Source organism: Anomaloglossus baeobatrachus, chromosome 6 (genome assembly GCF_048569485.1).
Source record: "Anomaloglossus baeobatrachus isolate aAnoBae1 chromosome 6, aAnoBae1.hap1, whole genome shotgun sequence".
NCBI classification, from domain to species: domain Eukaryota; kingdom Metazoa; phylum Chordata; class Amphibia; order Anura; family Aromobatidae; genus Anomaloglossus; species Anomaloglossus baeobatrachus.
Window position 1 is genome coordinate 567,816,270 of NC_134358.1, and position 20,487 is coordinate 567,836,756.

General features: G+C 47.2%; 1 protein-coding gene across 2 annotated transcripts in view; it reads left to right on the plus strand.

Moving 5' to 3' along the window:
• Positions 1 to 2,892: 2,892 nt before the first annotated feature.
• SCAP (SREBF chaperone) overlaps positions 2,893 to 20,487 on the plus strand; it is a 50,307-nt gene continuing 32,712 nt past the window's right edge. For both annotated transcript variants that reach the window (XM_075315832.1, XM_075315833.1), the window contains exons 1-2: positions 2,893 to 3,007; positions 18,097 to 18,311. In XM_075315832.1, the coding sequence (XP_075171947.1) occupies positions 18,190 to 18,311 (122 nt within the window). In that variant the 5' untranslated portion in view covers positions 2,893 to 3,007; positions 18,097 to 18,189. The remainder of the gene's footprint in view (positions 3,008 to 18,096; positions 18,312 to 20,487) is intronic.

A 20,487-nucleotide genomic window follows, 5' to 3' on the forward strand; every position in this document is an offset into this window, starting at 1 on the left:
AGTGCATAGCTTCACCAGCAGGTGTCACCAGAGGACGGGGAACAGTAATATATACAGGTGTGCACAGTCACCAGCAGGTGTCACCAGAGAGGACGGGTGACAGTAATATATACAGGTGTGCACAGCGTCACCAGCAGGTGTCACCAGAGAGGACGGGGAACAGTAATATATACAGGTGTGCACAGCTTCACCAGCAGGTGTCACCAGAGAGGACGGGGAACAGTAATATATACAGGTGTGCACAGCTTCACCAGCAGGTGTCACCAGAGAGGACGGGGAACAGTAATATATACAGGTGTGCACAGAGTCACCAGCAGGTGTCACCAGAGAGGACGGGTGACAGTAATATATACAGGTGTGCACAGAGTCACCAGCAGGTGTCACCAGAGAGGACGGGTGACAGTAATATATACAGGTGTGCACAGCGTCACCAGCAGGTGTCACCAGAGTGGACGGGTGACAGTAATATATACAGGTGTGCACAGCGTCACCAGCAGGTGTCACCAGAGAGGACGGGGAACAGTAATATATACAGGTGTGCACAGCGTCACCAGCAGGTGTCACCAGAGGACAGGGAACAGTAATATATACAGGTGTGCACAGCGTCACCAGCAGGTGTCACCAGAGAGGACGGGTGACAGTAATATATACAGGTGTGCACAGCGTCACCAGCAGGTGTCACCAGAGAGGACAGGGAACAGTAATATATACAGGTGTGCACAGCGTCACCAGCAGGTGTCACCAGAGAGGACGGGGAACAGTAATATATACAGGTGTGCACAGCGTCACCAGCAGGTGTCACCAGAGAGGACGGGGAACAGTAATATATACAGGTGTGCACAGCGTCACCAGCAGGTGTCACCAGAGAGGACAGGGAACAGTAATATATACAGGTGTGCACAGCGTCACCAGCAGGTGTCACCAGAGAGGACGGGGAACAGTAATATATACAGGTGTGCACAGCGTCACCAGCAGGTGTCACCAGAGAGGACGGGGAACAGTAATATATACAGGTGTGCACAGCGTCACCAGCAGGTGTCACCAGAGAGGACGGGGAACAGTAATATATACAGGTGTGCACAGTCACCAGCAGGTGTCACCAGAGAGGAGTGACAGTAATATATACAGGTGTGCACCGCGTCACCAGCAGGTGTCACCAGAGAGGACGGGGAACAGCAATATATACAGGTGTGCACAGCGTCACCAGCAGGTGTCACCAGAGAGGCCGGGGAACAGTAATATATACAGGTGTGCACAGCGTCACCAGCAGGTGTCACCAGAGAGGACGGGGAACAGTAATATATACAGGTGTGCACAGCGTCACCAGCAGGTGTCACCAGAGAGGACGGGGAACAGTAATATATACAGGTGTGCACAGTCACCAGCAGGTGTCACCAGAGAGGACGGGGAACAGTAATATATACAGGTGTGCACCGCGTCACCAGCAGGTGTCACCAGAGAGGACGGGGAACAGCAATATATACAGGTGTGCACAGCGTCACCAGCAGGTGTCACCAGAGAGGATGGGCAACAGTAATATATACAGGTGTGCACAGCGTCACCAGCAGGTGTCACCAGAGAGGAGTGACAGTAATATATACAGGTGTGCACAGCGTCACCAGCAGGTGTCACCAGAGAGGACGGGGAACAGTAATATATACAGGTGTGCACAGCGTCACCAGCAGGTGTCACCAGAGAGGACGGGGAACAGTAATAAATACAGGTGTGCACAGCGTCACTAGCAGGTGTCACCAGAGAGAAGTGACTAATAAATAAAAGTGTGCACAGCGTCACTGCATTGACCCTTGGGCTGTCGTCATTACCTCCGTGCACATTAGGAAGTACCGGGACGCACCGGAGAAGCTTCTCGTTGGGCGCTGTTCACATCATACAGTAGATGTGTTCTGAGATCCTTCTCTGTAAAGTGTGTGGTGCGGCCTATATACTGCATATTGCAGGTAATACATGAGAGAACACATACAGTGAAGGAAATCCGGTAAGTATTGGATCCCTTGCTGATGGTGTACGTCGCCCACTCACAGACATGAACAGGCTATTACTTTAAGGGAAGGTTAATGTTAACAGTGAGAGAATATCCAGAATAAAATCCAGAAAATCAGTGTAAATTATAGAAATGTATTTGCAGTGCGGCCCCCGGTTAATAACTCTTAAAGGTAACGGGCGAGGACGGAACAGAAACGTGAGGCGAATAGAAGCCCGCGCAGGAGATGCAGTGCGCCAGAAGTGGAGACGCCAAGCAGCGGCCATATGAAGAGGGCGCGGGTTGTGAATAGGACTCACCGCTGTCCAATATCTGGTCCTGGCCAGCAGGAGTCACTGGCATCGTGCGGCCTGCACAGACGTAGCGGACCGATAGCATAAGTCCACACACCCCGCCAGGACCCCCCTTCATGTAACGTACTGGGGTGTCAGAAACCTCGACCTTAGATACCGCCCTGCCCCATGACTACAGACACCGAGACTTTCATCACAAACTGGACAAACCCTTTAATGATGAGATGAAGCCCGATCCTGACCGTGTGTAATATGCTCACAGTCAGGATTCGGCTCCCGCGATTTCCACAGTCATCTGATCTTCTCATCCGGCCATTCTCAGGCTGGGGCTGGACTGCTTTACTGAACATTGAGAAAATTATGAAGGGTCGTGAAAAGTAAAATGTGAGGCTGTGTCTGCCCCGGGACTCGGTGTGAGGACGCGTGACCTGAGCTCCATGGCCGCCAGGTGGCGCTGCTGCTGCGCTGTCCCGCCCTCTGTGGCGGCAGGTGTCGGGTGCGCTTCCCCCGCCGGCCTGTGGGCGCCGCTGTGGCTCGGCAGATCTGGCGGTGACAGCCGGGCTGGGCGGGCGTCGCCGGGTGAGAGGGGAAGGGTCGGGGGTTGCGGGGCGGGCACGGAGCCGTGTGTGCCGGATACCAGCGCTCGGTCCCCGGTCTGTGGATACGGTTCCGCTCGAGGCTCAGCCGCAGGTGCCTCTTACCTCCCTCACAGGTAGTACCACCGCCGCCATCACCTCAGACCATGTGACGTCATGCACCACGCTGCATGACGCAACACCCTGCAATGTACGGGACATCGTGACGTCACAACACGAGACTGTCACCTGTAAATCCTCCCGCACCTCTATTATCTATACATGAGGAGGGGTCTGTATTATTTATAGATTATATGAGGAGGGGTCTGGGGGTCTCTATTATTTATACATTATATGAGGAGGGGTCTGGGGGTCTCTATTATTTATACATTATGTGAGGAGGGGTCTGGGGGTCTCTATTATTTATACATTATATGAGGAGGGGTCTGGGGGTCTCTATTTATACATTATGTGAGGAGGGGTCGGGGGGGGGTCTCTATTTATACATTATGTGAGGAGGGGTCGGGGGGTCTCTATTATTTATACATTATATGAGGAGGGGTCTCTATTATTTATACATTATATGAGGAGGGGTCGGGGGGGTCTCTATTTATACATTATATGAGGAGGGGTCGGGGGGTGTCTCTATTATTTATACATTATATGAGGAGGGGTCGGGGGGGTGTCTCTATTATTTATACATTATATGAGGAGGGGTCGGGGGGGTCTCTATTTATACATTATGTGAGGAGGGGTCTGGGGGGGGTCTTTATTTATACATTATGTGAGGAGGGGTCGGGGGGGGTCTCTTATTTATACATTATATGAGGAGGGGTCTGGGGGGGTCTCTATTATTTATACATTATATGAGGAGGGGTCGGGGGGCTGTCTCTATTATTTATACATTATATGAGGAGGGGTCGGGGGGGTGTCTCTATTATTTATACATTATATGAGGAGGGGTCGGGGGGGTCTCTATTTATACATTATGTGAGGAGGGGTCTGGGGGGGGGTCTCTATTTATACATTATGTGAGGAGGGGTCGGGGGGGTCTCTATTATTTATACATTATATGAGGAGGGGTCGGGGGGGTGTCTATTATTTATACATTATATGAGGAGGGGTCGGGGGGGTGTCTATTATTTATACATTATGTGAGGAGGGGTCTGGGGGGGTCTCTATTATTTATACATTATATGAGGAGGGGTCGGGGGGGGTGTCTCTATTATTTATACATTATATGAGGAGGGGTCGGGGGGGGTCTCTATTTATACATTATGTGAGGAGGGGTCTGGGGGTCTCTATTATTTATACATTATATGAGGAGGGGTCGGGGGGGTCTCTATTATTTATACATTATGTGAGGAGGGGTCGGGGGGGTCTCTATTTATACATTATGTGAGGAGGGGTCTGGGGGTCTCTATTATTTATACATTATGTGAGGAGGGGTCGGGGGGGGTCTCTATTATTTATACATTATGTGAGGAGGGGTCGGGGGGGTCTCTATTTATACATTATATGAGGAGGGGTCGGGGGGGTCTCTATTATTTATACATTATATGAGGAGGGGTCGGGGGGCTGTCTCTATTATTTATACATTATATGAGGAGGGGTCGGGGGGGTGTCTCTATTATTTATACATTATATGAGGAGGGGTCGGGGGGGTCTCTATTTATACATTATGTGAGGAGGGGTCGGGGGGGGGTCTCTATTTATACATTATGTGAGGAGGGGTCGGGGGGTCTCTATTATTTATACATTATATGAGGAGGGGTCTCTATTATTTATACATTATGTGAGGAGGGGTCTGGGGGGGTCTCTATTTATACATTATGTGAGGAGGGGTCGGGGGGTCTATATTATTTATACATTATATGAGGACGGGTCTGGGGGTCTCTTATCTATACATTATGTGAGGAGGGGTCTGGGGGGTCTCTATTATCTATACATTATGTGAGGAGGGGGTCTCTATTATCTATACATTATGTGAGGAGGGGTCTGAGGGGTGTCTCTATTTATATATTATATGAGGAGGGGTCAGGGGGGTCTCTATTATTTATACATTATGTGAGGAGGGGTCTATTATTTATACATTATGTGAGAAGGGGTCTGGGGGTCTCTATTATTTATACATTATGTGAGGAGGGGTCTGGGAGGGTTTCTATTTATACATTATGTGAGGAGGGGTCTGGGGGGTCTCTATTATGTATACATTATGTGAGGAGGGGTCTGGGGGGGGTCTCTATTATCTATACATTATGTGAGGAGGGGTCTGGGGGGGGTCTCTTTTATCTATACATTATGTGAGGAGGGGTCTGGGGGGGTCTCAATTATCTATGCATTATGTGAGGAGGGGTCTGGGGGTCTCTATTATTTATACATTATGTGAGGAGGGGTCTGGGAGGGTTTCTATTTATACATTATGTGAGGACGGGTCTGGGGGGTCTCTATTATCTATACATTATGTGAGGAGGGGTCTGGGGGGGTCTCTATTATCTATACATTATGTGAGGAGGGGTCTGGGAGGGTTTCTATTTATACATTATGTGAGGAGGGGTCTGGGGGTCTCTATTATGTATACATTATGTGAGGAGGGGTCTGGGGGGGTCTCTATTATCTATACATTATGTGAGGAGGGGTCTGGGGGGGTCTCAATTATCTATGCATTATGTGAGGAGGGGTCTGGGGGTCTCTATTATTTATACATTATGTGAGGAGGGGTCTGGGGGGTGTCTCTATTTATATATTATATGAGGAGGGGTCAGGGGGTCTCTATTATTTATACATTATGTGAGGAGGGGGTCTCTATTATCTATACATTATGTGAGGAGGGGTCTGGGGGGTGTCTCTATTTATATATTATATGAGGAGGGGTCAGGGGGTCTCTATTATTTATACATTATGTGAGGAGGGGTCTATTATTTATACATTATGTGAGAAGGGGTCTGGGGATCTCTATTATTTATACATTATGTGAGGAGGGGTCTGGGAGGGTTTCTATTTATACATTATGTGAGGAGGGGTCGGGGGGGTCTCTATTATGTATACATTATGTGAGGAGGGGTCTGGGGGGGTCTCTATTATCTATACATTATGTGAGGAGGGGTCTGGGGGGGTCTCAATTATCTATGCATTATGTGAGGAGGGGTCTGGGGGTCTCTATTATTTATACATTATGTGAGGAGGGGTCTGGGAGGGTTTCTATTTATACATTATGTGAGGACGGGTCTGGGGGGTCTCTATTATCTATACATTATGTGAGGAGGGGTCTGGGGGGGTCTCTATTATCTATGCATTATGTGAGGAGGGGTCTTGGGGTCTCTATTATTTATACATTATGTGAGGAGGGGTCTATTATTTATACATTATGTGAGGAGGGGTCTGGGGGGGCTCTATTATTTATACATTATGTGAGGAGGGGTCTGGGGGGTCTCTATTTATACATTATATGAGGATGGGTCTGGGGGTCTCTATTATTTATACATTATGTGAGGAGGGGTCTGGGGGGGTCTCTATTATCTATGCATTATGTGAGGAGGGGTCTTGGGGTCTCTATTATTTATACATTATGTGAGGAGGGGTCTATTATTTATACATTATGTGAGGAGGGGTCTCTATTTATACATTATGTGAGGAGGGGTCTGGGGGGGCTCTATTATTTATACATTATGTGAGGAGGGGTCTGGGGGGTCTCTATTTATACATTATATGAGGATGGGTCTGGGGGTCTCTATTATTTATACATTATATGAGGAGGGGTCGAGGGTTCCTAGTTCTCCTTGTTATTGGAAACAGTCAGCAGGCATGCTTGTATTTCTGGCCCTGCTGTAGTCCTCGGCACAGATGATGGGGGTGATGGTGTCTCAGCCGTCCCTGTAACCTTCGCAGCCGGCACACTGGATCGGCGCAGCCTTGGCGCTCGGCATTGAGGTCGGCGGACGCTGCTCAGAGAAGCCTCTGATTATTGCCGGGTTATTAGGCTCCTGATTGTCGCCGGTGGAGGAGTTGCCGGTGGAGGAGTCTTTGAGGACTCGGTTATACCACGGCCCGTGTGATGGTTTCTTGTGTGGCTCTGCTCATCCTGAGCCGCCTGCTTCATGAGTACAACCCCAGGTTTGCAGTGAGGAGGACAGATCAGTAATGGGGGATGTGACTTCAGATCAGGATTTTTAAAATTAAGACTTTATCTCCTATCCGTGAGCTAATGGATGACTTCCTGACTACGGGGGTCCGGCCGCTGGGACCCCATTGATCCTGAGAGCCAGGCTCTGCAGAGCCGTGGTGGATCGTGCGCTCTGCCGCTCCATTAATTTTACTAGCAGTGCTGAAGTACAGCCGATCGCCCGGCTATCTCCGGGGGTCTCAGTACCCAGTGCCCATGCTCGACCTCCTCACAGCCCCGTTTTCAGGGTCAGGGGTGTCCCAGCAGCCGGACCCCCAGGGATTGGGAAGTTGTTCCCTATTCCTTGGAGTTTTTTTTTCCTGTGATTTTGATTGGCTAATCCTTTTTTTCTTGGTTGATGCTACCCCTGTGGGGATCTCTGCCTCCCCCTCCCTGTGGGGGTCTCTGTGCCCTCCCTGTGGGTGTCTCTGCCTCCTCCCTGTGGGTGTCTCTGCCTCCCTTCTCCCTGTGGGGTCTCTGCCCCCCTGTGGGGTCTCTGCCCCTCCTGTGGGGGGTCTCTGCCTCCCCCCTCCCTGTGGGGTCTCTGCCCCCCTGTGGGGGTCTCTGCCCCTCCTGTGGGGGGTCTCTGCCCCCCTGTGGGGGTCTCTGCCCCTCCTGTGGGGGGGTCTCTACCTCCCCCCTCCCTGTGGGGTCTCTGCCCCTCCCTGTGGGGGGGGGTCTCTGCCTCTCCCCTCCCTGTGGGGGGTCTCTGCCTCTCCCCTCCCTTTGGGGGTCTCTGTGCCCCCCCTGTGGGGGTCTCTGCCTCCACCCTCCCTGTGGGGGTCTCTGCCCCTCCTGTGTGGGGTCTCTGTCCCCTTCCTTTTGGGGGTCTCGGCCTGTGTCACAGCTGGTGGAGACCCTGCGGAGGTGTGGAGGAACCTCACGCCTCATTAGCGCCCACAGCCCCGTGTTTCCTCCCTCTGGATGGTATCCTGGACTCCAGGTAGTTTTTCCCTGCACTGATACATTGTAACGACTCCACAGCATGAATCTATTGAGTTGTGTTTTCGGTGGAGAGAAGCGGCGCCGGTGCATTCATCACTCTCTGTGCCCGGGGCTGCCCGCACAGAGTGCCCGTTGTGCCGGTGACTCCTTCTGCCCCCGTTTCACGGTTCCCATGGGAATATACAGTAGCCGGGACCCCTGTACACAAGCGGCTCGTGCTCCAGAGCGGGATTCATACTGCAGCAGACGGCAGATCTCCGCACAGGGCACCTCTGTCACTATACTCCTAAATGTCCCCTCCCCCAATCTCTGCAGGTCATGTGACTCCAGACAATTTTCCATACTATTTTCCTAGAACAGGCGGCGTGTGTTCATATCCAGGCAGAGCACGATCCCCCATGTCCCCTCCATGGAGAAAGCAGCCTCCGTGCTCCAGAGCAGCGCTCACTATCACATCAGCATGGAAAGTTGCTTTTCATCAATGTTCCCGCTCCCGGCTCTTCCTTTCTGCGCGGTGCGGGGTCAGAGGATCATTTACTAAAGTGTCATGAATAACTAAGAAATAATGTTTAAAAGAACTGAGAGTCCTCAGTGGTTGATACCTCTACTGGCTAACACGGTACAAAGATATATTTTACTTGTAAGAAATAATGTAAATGTGATAAACAGTGGTAACAAGGCAGACGCCCCTCGCGGTCTGTGCGGACGCCCCTCGCGGTCTGTGCGGACGCCCCTCGCGGTCTGTGCGGACGCCCCTCGCGGTCTGTGCGGACGCCCCTCGCGGTCTGTGCGGACGCCCCTCGCGGTCTGTGCGGACGCCCCTCGCGGTCTGTGCGGACGCCCCTCGCGGTCTGTGCGGACGCCCCTCGCGGTCTGTGCGGACGCCCCTCGCGGTCTGTGCGGACACCCCCCCCGCGGTCTGTGCGGACGCCCCTCGCGGTCTGTGCGGACGCCCCTCGCGGTCTGTGCGGACACCCCCCCCCCCGCGGTCTGTGCGGACGCCCCTCGCGGTCTGTGTGTAACGCCCCTCGCGGTCTGTGCGGACGTCCCTCGCGGTCTGTGCGGACACCCCCCCCCGCGGTCTGTGCGGACGCCCCTCGCGGTCTGTGTGTAACGCCCCCCCCCCCCCCCCCCCCCCCCGTGAGCCGCTTCTCCCCCAACCGCCTCCTGCACTCACCATTTATTCTGGAAAGCTGCCCTGCTGAAGACACAAGGCACTGGCAGCTCACTGCGGGGTCAGATAAAAGCTGCCATATTAAGTCTATGGAGCGGGTGGGATGACACTCTGGCAGAGAAATGGGTTGTGTTGCTGTTTTCTAGTAAGTGTTTATCTCACCACTGAGCTGGATTCACAGCTACACTGCTCAGCACTACTGTATTATTTATTACACAAGTACACGCAGGCCTAGGCGCCTTTCTTGTTACTATATGAGGGGTTATGGGCAATGGATTCTGTGATGGACGTTGATCCAGGGAACCCGTCTGATTGCCGTGTGTGCAGCCGGGAAGGAGTTTCTCCTGTAATGTCTTTCCTTCCTCTGGGTCTTGGTTTATAGGATGAACTCAAGGTTGGTTATCTTTTAACTGTAAGATGTCCACCATGCTGCTGCTTTCTAGTACTTGTATATTACCCCAGTGCTGGATTCACAGCTACAATGCTCAGCCCTGCAGTATAATGTCCACCATGCCGCTGCTTTCTAGTACTTGTATATTACCCCAGTGCTGGATTCACAGCTACAATGCTCAGCCCTGCAGTATAATGTCCTCCATGCCGCTGCTTTCTAGTACTTGTATATTACCCCAGTGCTGGATTCACAGCTACAATGCTCAGCCCTGCAGTATAATGTCCTCCATGCCGCTGCTTTCTAGTACTTGTATATTACCCCAGTGCTGGATTCACAGCTACAATGCTCAGCCCTGCAGTATAATGTCCTCCATGCCGCTGCTTTCTAGTACTTGTATATTACCCCAGTGCTGGATTCACAGCTACAATGCTCAGCCCTGCAGTATAATGTCCTCCAATGCTGATTCTTCTAGTTAGTTTTATCTCACCGCATTGCTGGGTTCACTTCTACATCGCTCAGTGCTACTGTATAATGTCCTCTTGTTGCTTTAGCTTTCTAGTAAGTGTTTTATCTCACCTCATTTGGTGGATTCACAGCTACACTGCTGAGTATTGCTGGATAATGTCCGCCATGAGACTGCAGATTTCTAGTAAGAGTTTTATCTCGCTCCATGATGGGTTCACAGTGGCACTGCTCAGTACTGCTGTATAATGTCATGCATGCTCGTGATTTTAGTAAGTGTTTTATCTCAGCTCATTGGTGGATTCACAGCTACACCGCTCATTATGCTCTCCTGTCTCTGTGTATGGGAGATATCATAGCAGCTCAGAAACTGAAAATGAGACAGAATCTACCAAGTGGATAAAAGTCATATAATGTCCAGAAATAGTGCTGACCCTCACGTACACGTGCGGGCAGCCGCGTGCGCACCTTAGATGTCAGGTGGACTGGAGCGGGGGAGAGGCGCCGATTCTTCCACTACTGTGCTCCTCCCGTGAGGCCGGGCTCCGGCAGGACATAGCGCCTCTTATATATGTGCTGCAGTGATTTATGCAGGAGGGGCCGGTCTGGGACGTACATGGCAGTGGCCGGGCAGGATTTGCTGGTTGCTGGGCAGATACAGCCAATAATGCTGTGCACATAGAGGCCATTCATTATCCTGCTATACGGGCTGATTACACTCTGGATTTCAGTGCAATTTCACTTTAAGCAGACGATGTTACTAATAACGTGCTGCTGTGTGTTATATGTAGCAGAGCTCACACCTCATTCTCTATAGCCCATCCCCGAGCTGCTGCATGCAGGGCGAGGAAGAATAACAGCAAGATGTAACCAGCAGCCGCGAGGTCCCAGGCCTAATCACTTACCATGGACGTGGAGGGAGTGAGCGCTGCTCTGCACTCTGTTCTGCCTTTATTAAAATGCGGCCAAGGCAGAGATGTCCACTCCATATAATGGAGGATACAATATTTTTATCTGCAGTCCCTGTGTCAATACATACATTACTGATCCTGAGTTACATCCTGTATTATACTTCAGAGCTGCACTCACTATTCTGCTGGTGCAGTCGCTGTGTACATACATTACATTACTGATCCTGAGTTACATCCTGTATTATACTTCAGAGCTGTACTCACTATTCTGCTGGTGCAGTCTCTGTGTACATACATTACTGATCCTGAGTTACCTCCTGTATTATACTCCAGAGCTGCACTCACTATTCTGCTGGTGCAGTCACTGTGTACATACATTACTGATCCTGAGTTACATCCTGTATTATACTCCAGAGCTGCACTCACTATTCTGCTGGTGCAGTCGCTGTGTACATACATTACATTACTGATCCTGAGTTACATCCTGTATTATACTTCAGAGCTGTACTCACTATTCTGCTGGTGCAGTCACTGTGTACATACATTATTGATCCTGAGTTACATCCTGTATTATACTCCAGAGCTGCACTCACTATTCTGCTGGTGCAGTCGCTGTGTACATACATTACATTACTGATCCTGAGTTACATCCTGTATTATACTTCAGAGCTGTACTCACTATTCTGCTGGTGCAGTCACTGTGTACATACATTACTGATCCTGAGTTACCTCCTGTGTTATACTCCAGAGCTGCACTCACTATTCTGCTGGTGCAGTCACTGTGTACATACATACATTATTGATCCTGAGTTACCTCCTATATTATACTACAGAGCTGCACTCACTATTCTGCTGGTGCAGTCTCTGTGTACATACATTACTGATCCTGAGTTACCTCCTGTATTATACTCCAGAGCTGCACTCACTATTCTGCTGGTGCAGTCACTGTGTACATACATTACTGATCCTGAGTTACCTCCTGTATTATACTCCAGAGCTGCACTCACTTTTCTGCTGGTGCAGTCACTGTGTACATACATTACATTATTGATCCTGAGTTACCTCCTGTATTATACTCCAGAGCTGCACTCACTATTCTGCTGGTGCAGTCACTGTGTACATACATTATTGATCCTGAGTTACCTCCTGTTTTATACTCCAGAGCTGCACTCACTATTCTGCTGGTGCAGTCACTGTGTACATACATTATTGATCCTGAGTTACCTCCTGTATTATACTCCAGAGCTGCACTCACTTTTCTGCTGGTGAAGTCACTGTGTACATACATTATTGATCCTGAGTTACCTCCTGTATTATACTCCAGAGCTGCACTCACTATTCTGCTGGTGCAGTCTCTGTGTACATACATTACTGATCCTGAGTTACCTCCTGTATTATACTCCAGAGCTGCACTCACTTTTCTGCTGGTGCAGTCACTGTGTACATACATTACATTATTGATCCTGAGTTACCTCCTGTATTATACTCCAGAGCTGCACTCACTATTCTGCTGGTGCAGTCACTGTGTACATACATTACATTACTGATCCTAAGTTACCTCCTGTATTATACTCCAGAGCTGCACTCACTATTCTGCTGGTGCAGTCACTGTGTACATACATTATTGATCCTGAGTTACCTCCTGTATTATACTCCAGAGGTGCACTCACTATTCTGCTGGTGCAGTCTCTGTGTACATACATTACTGATCCTAAGTTACCTCCTGTATTATACTCCAGAGCTGCACTCACTATTCTGCTGGTGCAGTCTCTGTGTACATACATTACTGATCCTGAGTTACCTCCTGTATTATACTCCAGAGCTGCACTCACTATTCTGCTGGTGCAGTCACTGTGTACATACATTACTGATCCTGAGTTACCTCCTGTATTATACTCCAGAGCTGCACTCACTTTTCTGCTGGTGCAGTCACTGTGTACATACATTACATTATTGATCCTGAGTTACCTCCTGTATTATACTCCAGAGCTGCACTCACTATTCTGCTGGTGCAGTCACTGTGTACATACATTATTGATCCTGAGTTACCTCCTGTTTTATACTCCAGAGCTGCACTCACTATTCTGCTGGTGCAGTCACTGTGTACATACATTACATTACTGATCCTAAGTTACCTCCTGTATTATACTCCAGAGCTGCACTCACTATTCTGCTGGTGCAGTCACTGTGTACATACATTATTGATCCTGAGTTACCTCCTGTATTATACTCCAGAGCTGCACTCACTATTCTGCTGGTGCAGTCTCTGTGTACATACATTACTGATCCTAAGTTACCTCCTGTATTATACTCCAGAGCTGCACTCACTATTCTGCTGGTGCAGTCTCTGTGTACATACATTACTGATCCTGAGTTACCTCCTGTATTATACTCCAGAGCTGCACTCACTATTCTGCTGGTGCAGTCACTGTGTACATACATTACTGATCCTGAGTTACCTCCTGTATTATACTCCAGAGCTGCACTCACTTTTCTGCTGGTGCAGTCACTGTGTACATACATTACATTATTGATCCTGAGTTACCTCCTGTATTATACTCCAGAGCTGCACTCACTATTCTGCTGGTGCAGTCACTGTGTACATACATTATTGATCCTGAGTTACCTCCTGTTTTATACTCCAGAGCTGCACTCACTATTCTGCTGGTGCAGTCACTGTGTACATACATTATTGATCCTGAGTTACCTCCTGTATTATACTCCAGAGCTGCACTCACTTTTCTGCTGGTGAAGTCACTGTGTACATACATTATTGATCCTGAGTTACCTCCTGTATTATACTCCAGAGCTGCACTCACTATTCTGCTGGTGCAGTCTCTGTGTACATACATTACTGATCCTGAGTTACCTCCTGTATTATACTCCAGAGCTGCACTCACTTTTCTGCTGGTGCAGTCACTGTGTACATACATTACATTATTGATCCTGAGTTACCTCCTGTATTATACTCCAGAGCTGCACTCACTATTCTGCTGGTGCAGTCACTGTGTACATACATTACATTACTGATCCTAAGTTACCTCCTGTATTATACTCCAGAGCTGCACTCACTATTCTGCTGGTGCAGTCACTGTGTACATACATTATTGATCCTGAGTTACCTCCTGTATTATACTCCAGAGCTGCACTCACTTTTCTGCTGGTGCAGTCACTGTGTACATACATTACTGATCCTGAGTTACTTCCTGTATTATACTCCAGAGCTGCACTCACTTTTCTGCTGGTGCAGTCACTGTGTACATACATTACTGATCCTGAGTTACTTCCTGTATTATACTCCAGAGCTGCACTCACTTTTCTGCTGGTGCAGTCACTGTGTACATACATTACTGATCCTGAGTTACTTCCTGTATTATACTCCAGAGCTGCACTCACTTTTCTGCTGGTGCATCTGCTGATCCTGAGCTGCTTCATATCTGATCTCAGCGGCTCCTCTTGGATATGATGCGGCTCTTTTATCCGGTGTTGCAGGGTCGGTGGTTTCTGGAGTCTATTTTTCTCTGACAAAGTCCAGCGCTGATTATCTAATAATACAGTCCCCATCAGAGAGAAGCGGCGCCGGCCATAAATCCATTAACACCTGTGCAAGTGTCTGCGCTGCCCTCTGTGAATCGGGGCATTATCTCCATCCTACATTGGCTACAAAGGTCAAAAAGTGCTAGAAATGGGGCCGGTAGCCGCCAGTTAGGGGCCGGTAGCTGTCAGTTAGGGGCCGGTAGCTGTCAGTTAGGGGCCGGTAGCTGTCAGTTAGGGGCCGGTAGCTGTCAGTTAGGGGCCGGAAGCCGCCAGTTAGGGGCCGGTGGCCGCCAGTGAGGGGCCGGTAGCCGCCGTTGAGGGGCCGGTAGCCGCCAGTTAGGGGCCGGTAGCCGCCAGTTAAGGGCCGGTAGCCACTTTACCCCGGCATCAGTCACTGACTGATCTCTGCCGGCACCTCGTAAACAACAGGCACATTAATACTTTGTGTATTATTTTTGTTTTTTCTTGCTGTCAGTGAATGGAAATATTTTTGTTTTTACTGTCAAATGCTGAAAACCTGTCCTGGCCCAGAACTTTATCATAGCTGAGGGTTTGTTACATTGTATCCGGTGCAAATAATGATGTGAGATGATTGGATCCCTGCCCTGTGCTGAGGGTTTGTTACATTGTATCGGGTGCAGATAATAATGTGAGATGATTGGATCCCTGTCCTGTGCTGAGGGTTTGTTACATTGTATCGGGTGCAGATAATGATGTGAGATGATTGGATTCCTGTCCTGTGCTGAGGGTTTGTTACATTGTATCGGGTGCAGATAATAATGTGAGATGATTGAATCCCTGTCCTGTGCTGAGGGTTTGTTACATTGTATCGGGTGCAGATAATTATGTGAGATGATTGGATTCCTGTCCTGTGCTGAGGGTTTGTTACATTGTATCGGGTGCAGATAATGATGTGAGATGATTGGATCCCTGTCCTGTGCTGAGGGTTTGTTACATTGTATCGGGTGCAGATAATGATGTGAGATGATTGGATCCCTGTCCTGTGCTGAGGGTTTGTTACATTGTATCGGGTGCAGATAATGTGAGATGATTGGATCCCTGTCCTGTGCTGAGGGTTTGTTACATTGTATCAGGTGCAGATAATGATGTGAGATGATTGGATCCCTGTCCTGTGCTGAGGGTTTGTTACATTGTATCGGGTGCAGATAATAATGTGAGATGATTGAATCCCTGTCCTGTGCTGAGGGTTTGTTACATTGTATCGGGTGCAGATAATGATGTGAGATGATTGAATCCCTGTCCTGTGCTGAGGGTTTGTTACATTGTATCGAGTGCAGATAATGTGAGATGATTGGATCCCTGTCCTGTGCTGAGGGTTTGTTACATTGTATCGGGTGCAGATAATATTGTGAGATGAATGGATCCCTGTCCTGTGCTGAGGATTTGTTACATTGTATAGGGTGCAGATAATGATGTGAGATGATTGGATCCCTGTCCTGTGCTGAGGGTTTGTTACATTGTATAGGGTGCAGATAATGATGTGAGATGATTGGATCCCTGTCCTGTGCTGAGGATTTGTTACATTGTATCAGGTGCAGATAATAATGTGAGATGATTGGATTCCTGTCCTGTGCTGAGGATTTGTTACATTGTATCAGGTGCAGATAATGATGTGAGATGATTGGATTCCTGTCCTGTGCTGAGGGTTTGTTACATTGTATCGGGTGCAGATAATGTGAGATGATTGGATCCCTGTCCTGTGCTGAGGGTTTGTTACATTGTATCAGGTGCATATAATGATGTGAGATGATTGGATCCCTGTCCTGTGCTGAGGGTTTGTTACATTGTATCGGGTGCAGATAATAATGTGAGATGATTGAATCCCTGTCCTGTGCTGAGGGTTTGTTACATTGTATCAGGTGCAGATAATGATGTGAGATGATTGGATCCCTGTCCTGTGCTGAGGGTTTGTTACATTGTATCAGGTGCAGATAATGATGTGAGATGATTGGATTCCTGTCCTGTGCTGAGGGTTTGTTACATTGTATCAGGTGCAGATAATGATGTGAGATGATTGGATTCCTGTCCTGTGCTGAGGGTTTGTTACATTGTATCGGGTGCAGATAATAATGTGAGATGATTGGATCCCTGTCCTGCGCTGAGGGTTTGTTACATTGTATCGGGTGCAGATAATGATGTGAGATGATTGGATCCCTGTCCTGTGCTGAGGATTTGTTACATTGTATCAGGTGCAGATAATGATGTGAGATGATTGGATCCCTGTCCTGTGCTGAGGATTTGTTACATTGTATCAGGTGCAGATAATGATGTGAGATGATTGGATTCCTGTCCTGTGCTGAGGGTTTGTTACATTGTATCGGGTGCAGATAATGATGTGAGATGATTGGATTCCTGTCCTGTGCTGAGGGTTTGTTACATTGTATCGGGTGCAGATAATAATGTGAGATGATTGGATCCCTGTCCTGCGCTGAGGGTTTGTTACATTGTATCAGGTGCAGATAATAATGTGAGATGATTGGATCCCTGTCCTGTGCTGAGGATTTGTTACATTGTATCAGGTGCAGATAATGATGTGAGATGATTGGATCCCTGTCCTGTGCTGAGGATTTGTTACATTGTATCAGGTGCAGATAATAATGTGAGATGATTGGATCCCTGTCCTGCGCTGAGGGTTTGTTACATTGTATCAGGTGCAGATAATGATGTGAGATGATTGGATCCCTGTCCTGTGCTGAGGATTTGTTACATTGTATCAGGTGCAGATAATAATGTGAGATGATTGGATCCCTGTCCTGTGCTGAGGATTTGTTACATTGTATCAGGTGCAGATAATAATGTGAGATGATTGGATCCCTGTCCTGTGCTGAGGGTTTGTTACATTGTATCGGGTGCAGATAATGATGTGAGATGATTGGATCCCTGTCCTGTGCTGAGGATTTGTTACATTGTATCAGGTGCAGATAATGATGTGAGATGATTGGATCCCTGTCCTGTGCTGAGGGTTTGTTACATTGTATCGGGTGCAGATAATGATGTGAGATGATTGGATCCCTGTCCTGTGCTGAGGGTTTGTTACATTGTATCAGGTGCAGATAATGATGTGAGATGATTGGATCCCTGTCCTGTGCTGAGGGTTTGTTACATTGTATAGGGTGCTGATAATAATGTGAGATGATTGGATCCCTGTCCTGCGCTGAGGATTTGTTACATTGTATCAGTATATTTTGTATCTTCCTCCCGCAGAGCACGTGGCCCCCGGAGGACGGTCTGGACAGGCAGGGACCTGTGGGTGGCTGCTCCGGGGGCTGCGCTGACGGCTGCCGCTCCGCAGGTCTCTGCAGGGTCCCCTCCGTCATGTTTCCAGTGCTGGATTATATGGATGTATATTAGTGCCAGTATTATTACCGCTCTGTAGTCGCTGTACGAGACCTCCTAATACCCTGCATTACATGGAAACCATCAGCATGCAGGTCTGTTGCTTTTAACTGATTTTTATACTTTTTCTATTTTTTTTTTTTTTAATTTGTTCCATAAAGGGTCCTGCTTTTTGCCCTTTTTAGCTCATTGCAGCTTGGCTGGTGAACAGCCCTACTTGCTGACAGTTTCCTGATGTCCGTGTGTGCTGCGGAGCCGCTGAATGTTTCCTCTCCCGTCTCTTGCAGGTCACTCATGTTTCTTGGAAGCAGCCGGTCCCCTGTGGAGTTGCCGCCTGTCGGGCAGGTTTCGTGATGGGGCGCAGGTGACAGCATCTGAGGATGCCCTTCACTGACAAGCTGCGTGAGAAGATATCACAGGTCTTCTACCGCCATGGTCTGCTGTGCGCGTCCTACCCCATCCCCATCATCGTCTTCACAGCGCTCTGCATCGTCGCCTGCTGGTGAGTCCACATACCCACACCTGAGGGTGCACTGCATACGGGGTCCCTATTACAACACTTCCCGTCATCTCCACTGTATATGGGATATTTGCAGCTCCTCTCGTGTCAGGGTGCTGTAATGTATACTGTCAGCTGCCTGGTGCTGCGCAGCGGCTCCCACAACACTGTAACCTGAGCCGCAGCAGCGGGAGCCTGGATATCTGATCTGTAAGAATTTACATAGGAAATAATGAGGATGGAAGTCAGCGGCGCGTGTGATGTCATTCATGTACCGCCTCACCAACAATATAACTACTATAATACTGCCCCTGTGCACAAGAATATAACTACCATAATACTGCCCCTATGTACAAGAATATAACTACTATAATACTGCCCTCTATGTACAAGAATATAACTACTATAATACTGCCCCTATGTACAAGAATATAACTACTATAATACTGCCCTCTATGTACAAGAATATAACTACTATAATACTGCTCCTATATACAAGAATTTAACTACTATAATACTGTCCCCTATGTACAAGAATTTAACTACTATAATACTGCCCCTATGTACAAGAATATAACTACTATAATACTGCTCCCTATGTACAAGAATATAACTACTATAATACTGCCCCTGTGTACAAGAATATAACTACCATAATACTGCCCCTATGTACAAGAATATAACTACTATAATACTGCCCTCTATGTACAAGAATATAACTACTATAATACTGCTCCCTATGTACAAGAATATAACTACTATAATACTGTCCCCTATGTACAAGAATTTAACTACTATAATACTGCCCCTATGTACAAGAATATAACTACTATAATACTGCTCCCTATGTACAAGAATATAACTACTATAATACTGCCCTCTATGTACAAGAATATAACTACCATAATACTGCCCCTATGTACAAGAATATAACTACTATAATACTGCTCCCTATGTACAAGAATATAACTACTATAATACTGTCCCCTATGTACAAGAATTTAACTACTATAATACTGCCCCTATGTACAAGAATATAACTACAATAATACTGCTCCCTATGTACAAGAATATAACTACTATAATACTGTCCCCTATGTACAAGAATATAACTACTATAATACTGTCCCCTATGTACAAGAATTTAACTACTATAATACTGCCCCTATGTACAAGACTATAACTACTATAATACTGCCCCTATATACAAGAATATAACTACTATAATACTGCTCCCTATGTACAAGACTATAACTACTATAATACTGCTCCTATGTACAAGACTATAACTACTATAATACTGCCCCTATATACAAGAATATAACTACTATAATACTGCTCCCTATGTACAAGACTATAACTACTATAATACTGCCCCTATATACAAGAATATAACTACTATAATACTGCTCCCTATGTACAAGACTATAACTACTATAATACTGCTCCTATGTACAAGAATATAACTACTATAATACTGCTCCTATGTACAAGAATATAACTACTATAATACTGCCCCTATATACAAGAATATAACTACTATAATACTGCCCCTATGTACAAGAATATAACTACTATAATACTGCCCCTATGTACAAGAATATAACTACTATAATACTGCCCCTATGTACAAGAATATAACTACTATAATACTGCCCCTATGTACAAGAATATAACTACTATAATACTGCTCCTATGTACAAGAATATAACTACTATAATACTGCCTCCTATATACAAGAATATAACTACTATAATACTGCTCCTATGTACAAGAATATAACTACTATAATACTGCCCCTGTGTACAAGAATATAACTACTATAATACTGCCCCTGTGTACAAGAATATAACTACCATAATACTGCCCCTATGTACAAGAATATAACTACTATAATACTGCTCCCTATGTACAAGAATATAACTACTATAATACTGTCCCCTATGTATAAGAATTTAACTACTATAATACTGCCCCTATGTACAAGACTATTACTACTATAATACTGCCCCTATATACAAGAATTTAACTACTATAATACTGCTCCCTATGTACAAGACTATAACTACTATAATACTGCTCCTATGTACAAGAATATAACTACTATAATACTGCCCCCTATGTACAAGAATATAACTACTATAATACTGCCCCTATGTACAAGAATATAACTACTATA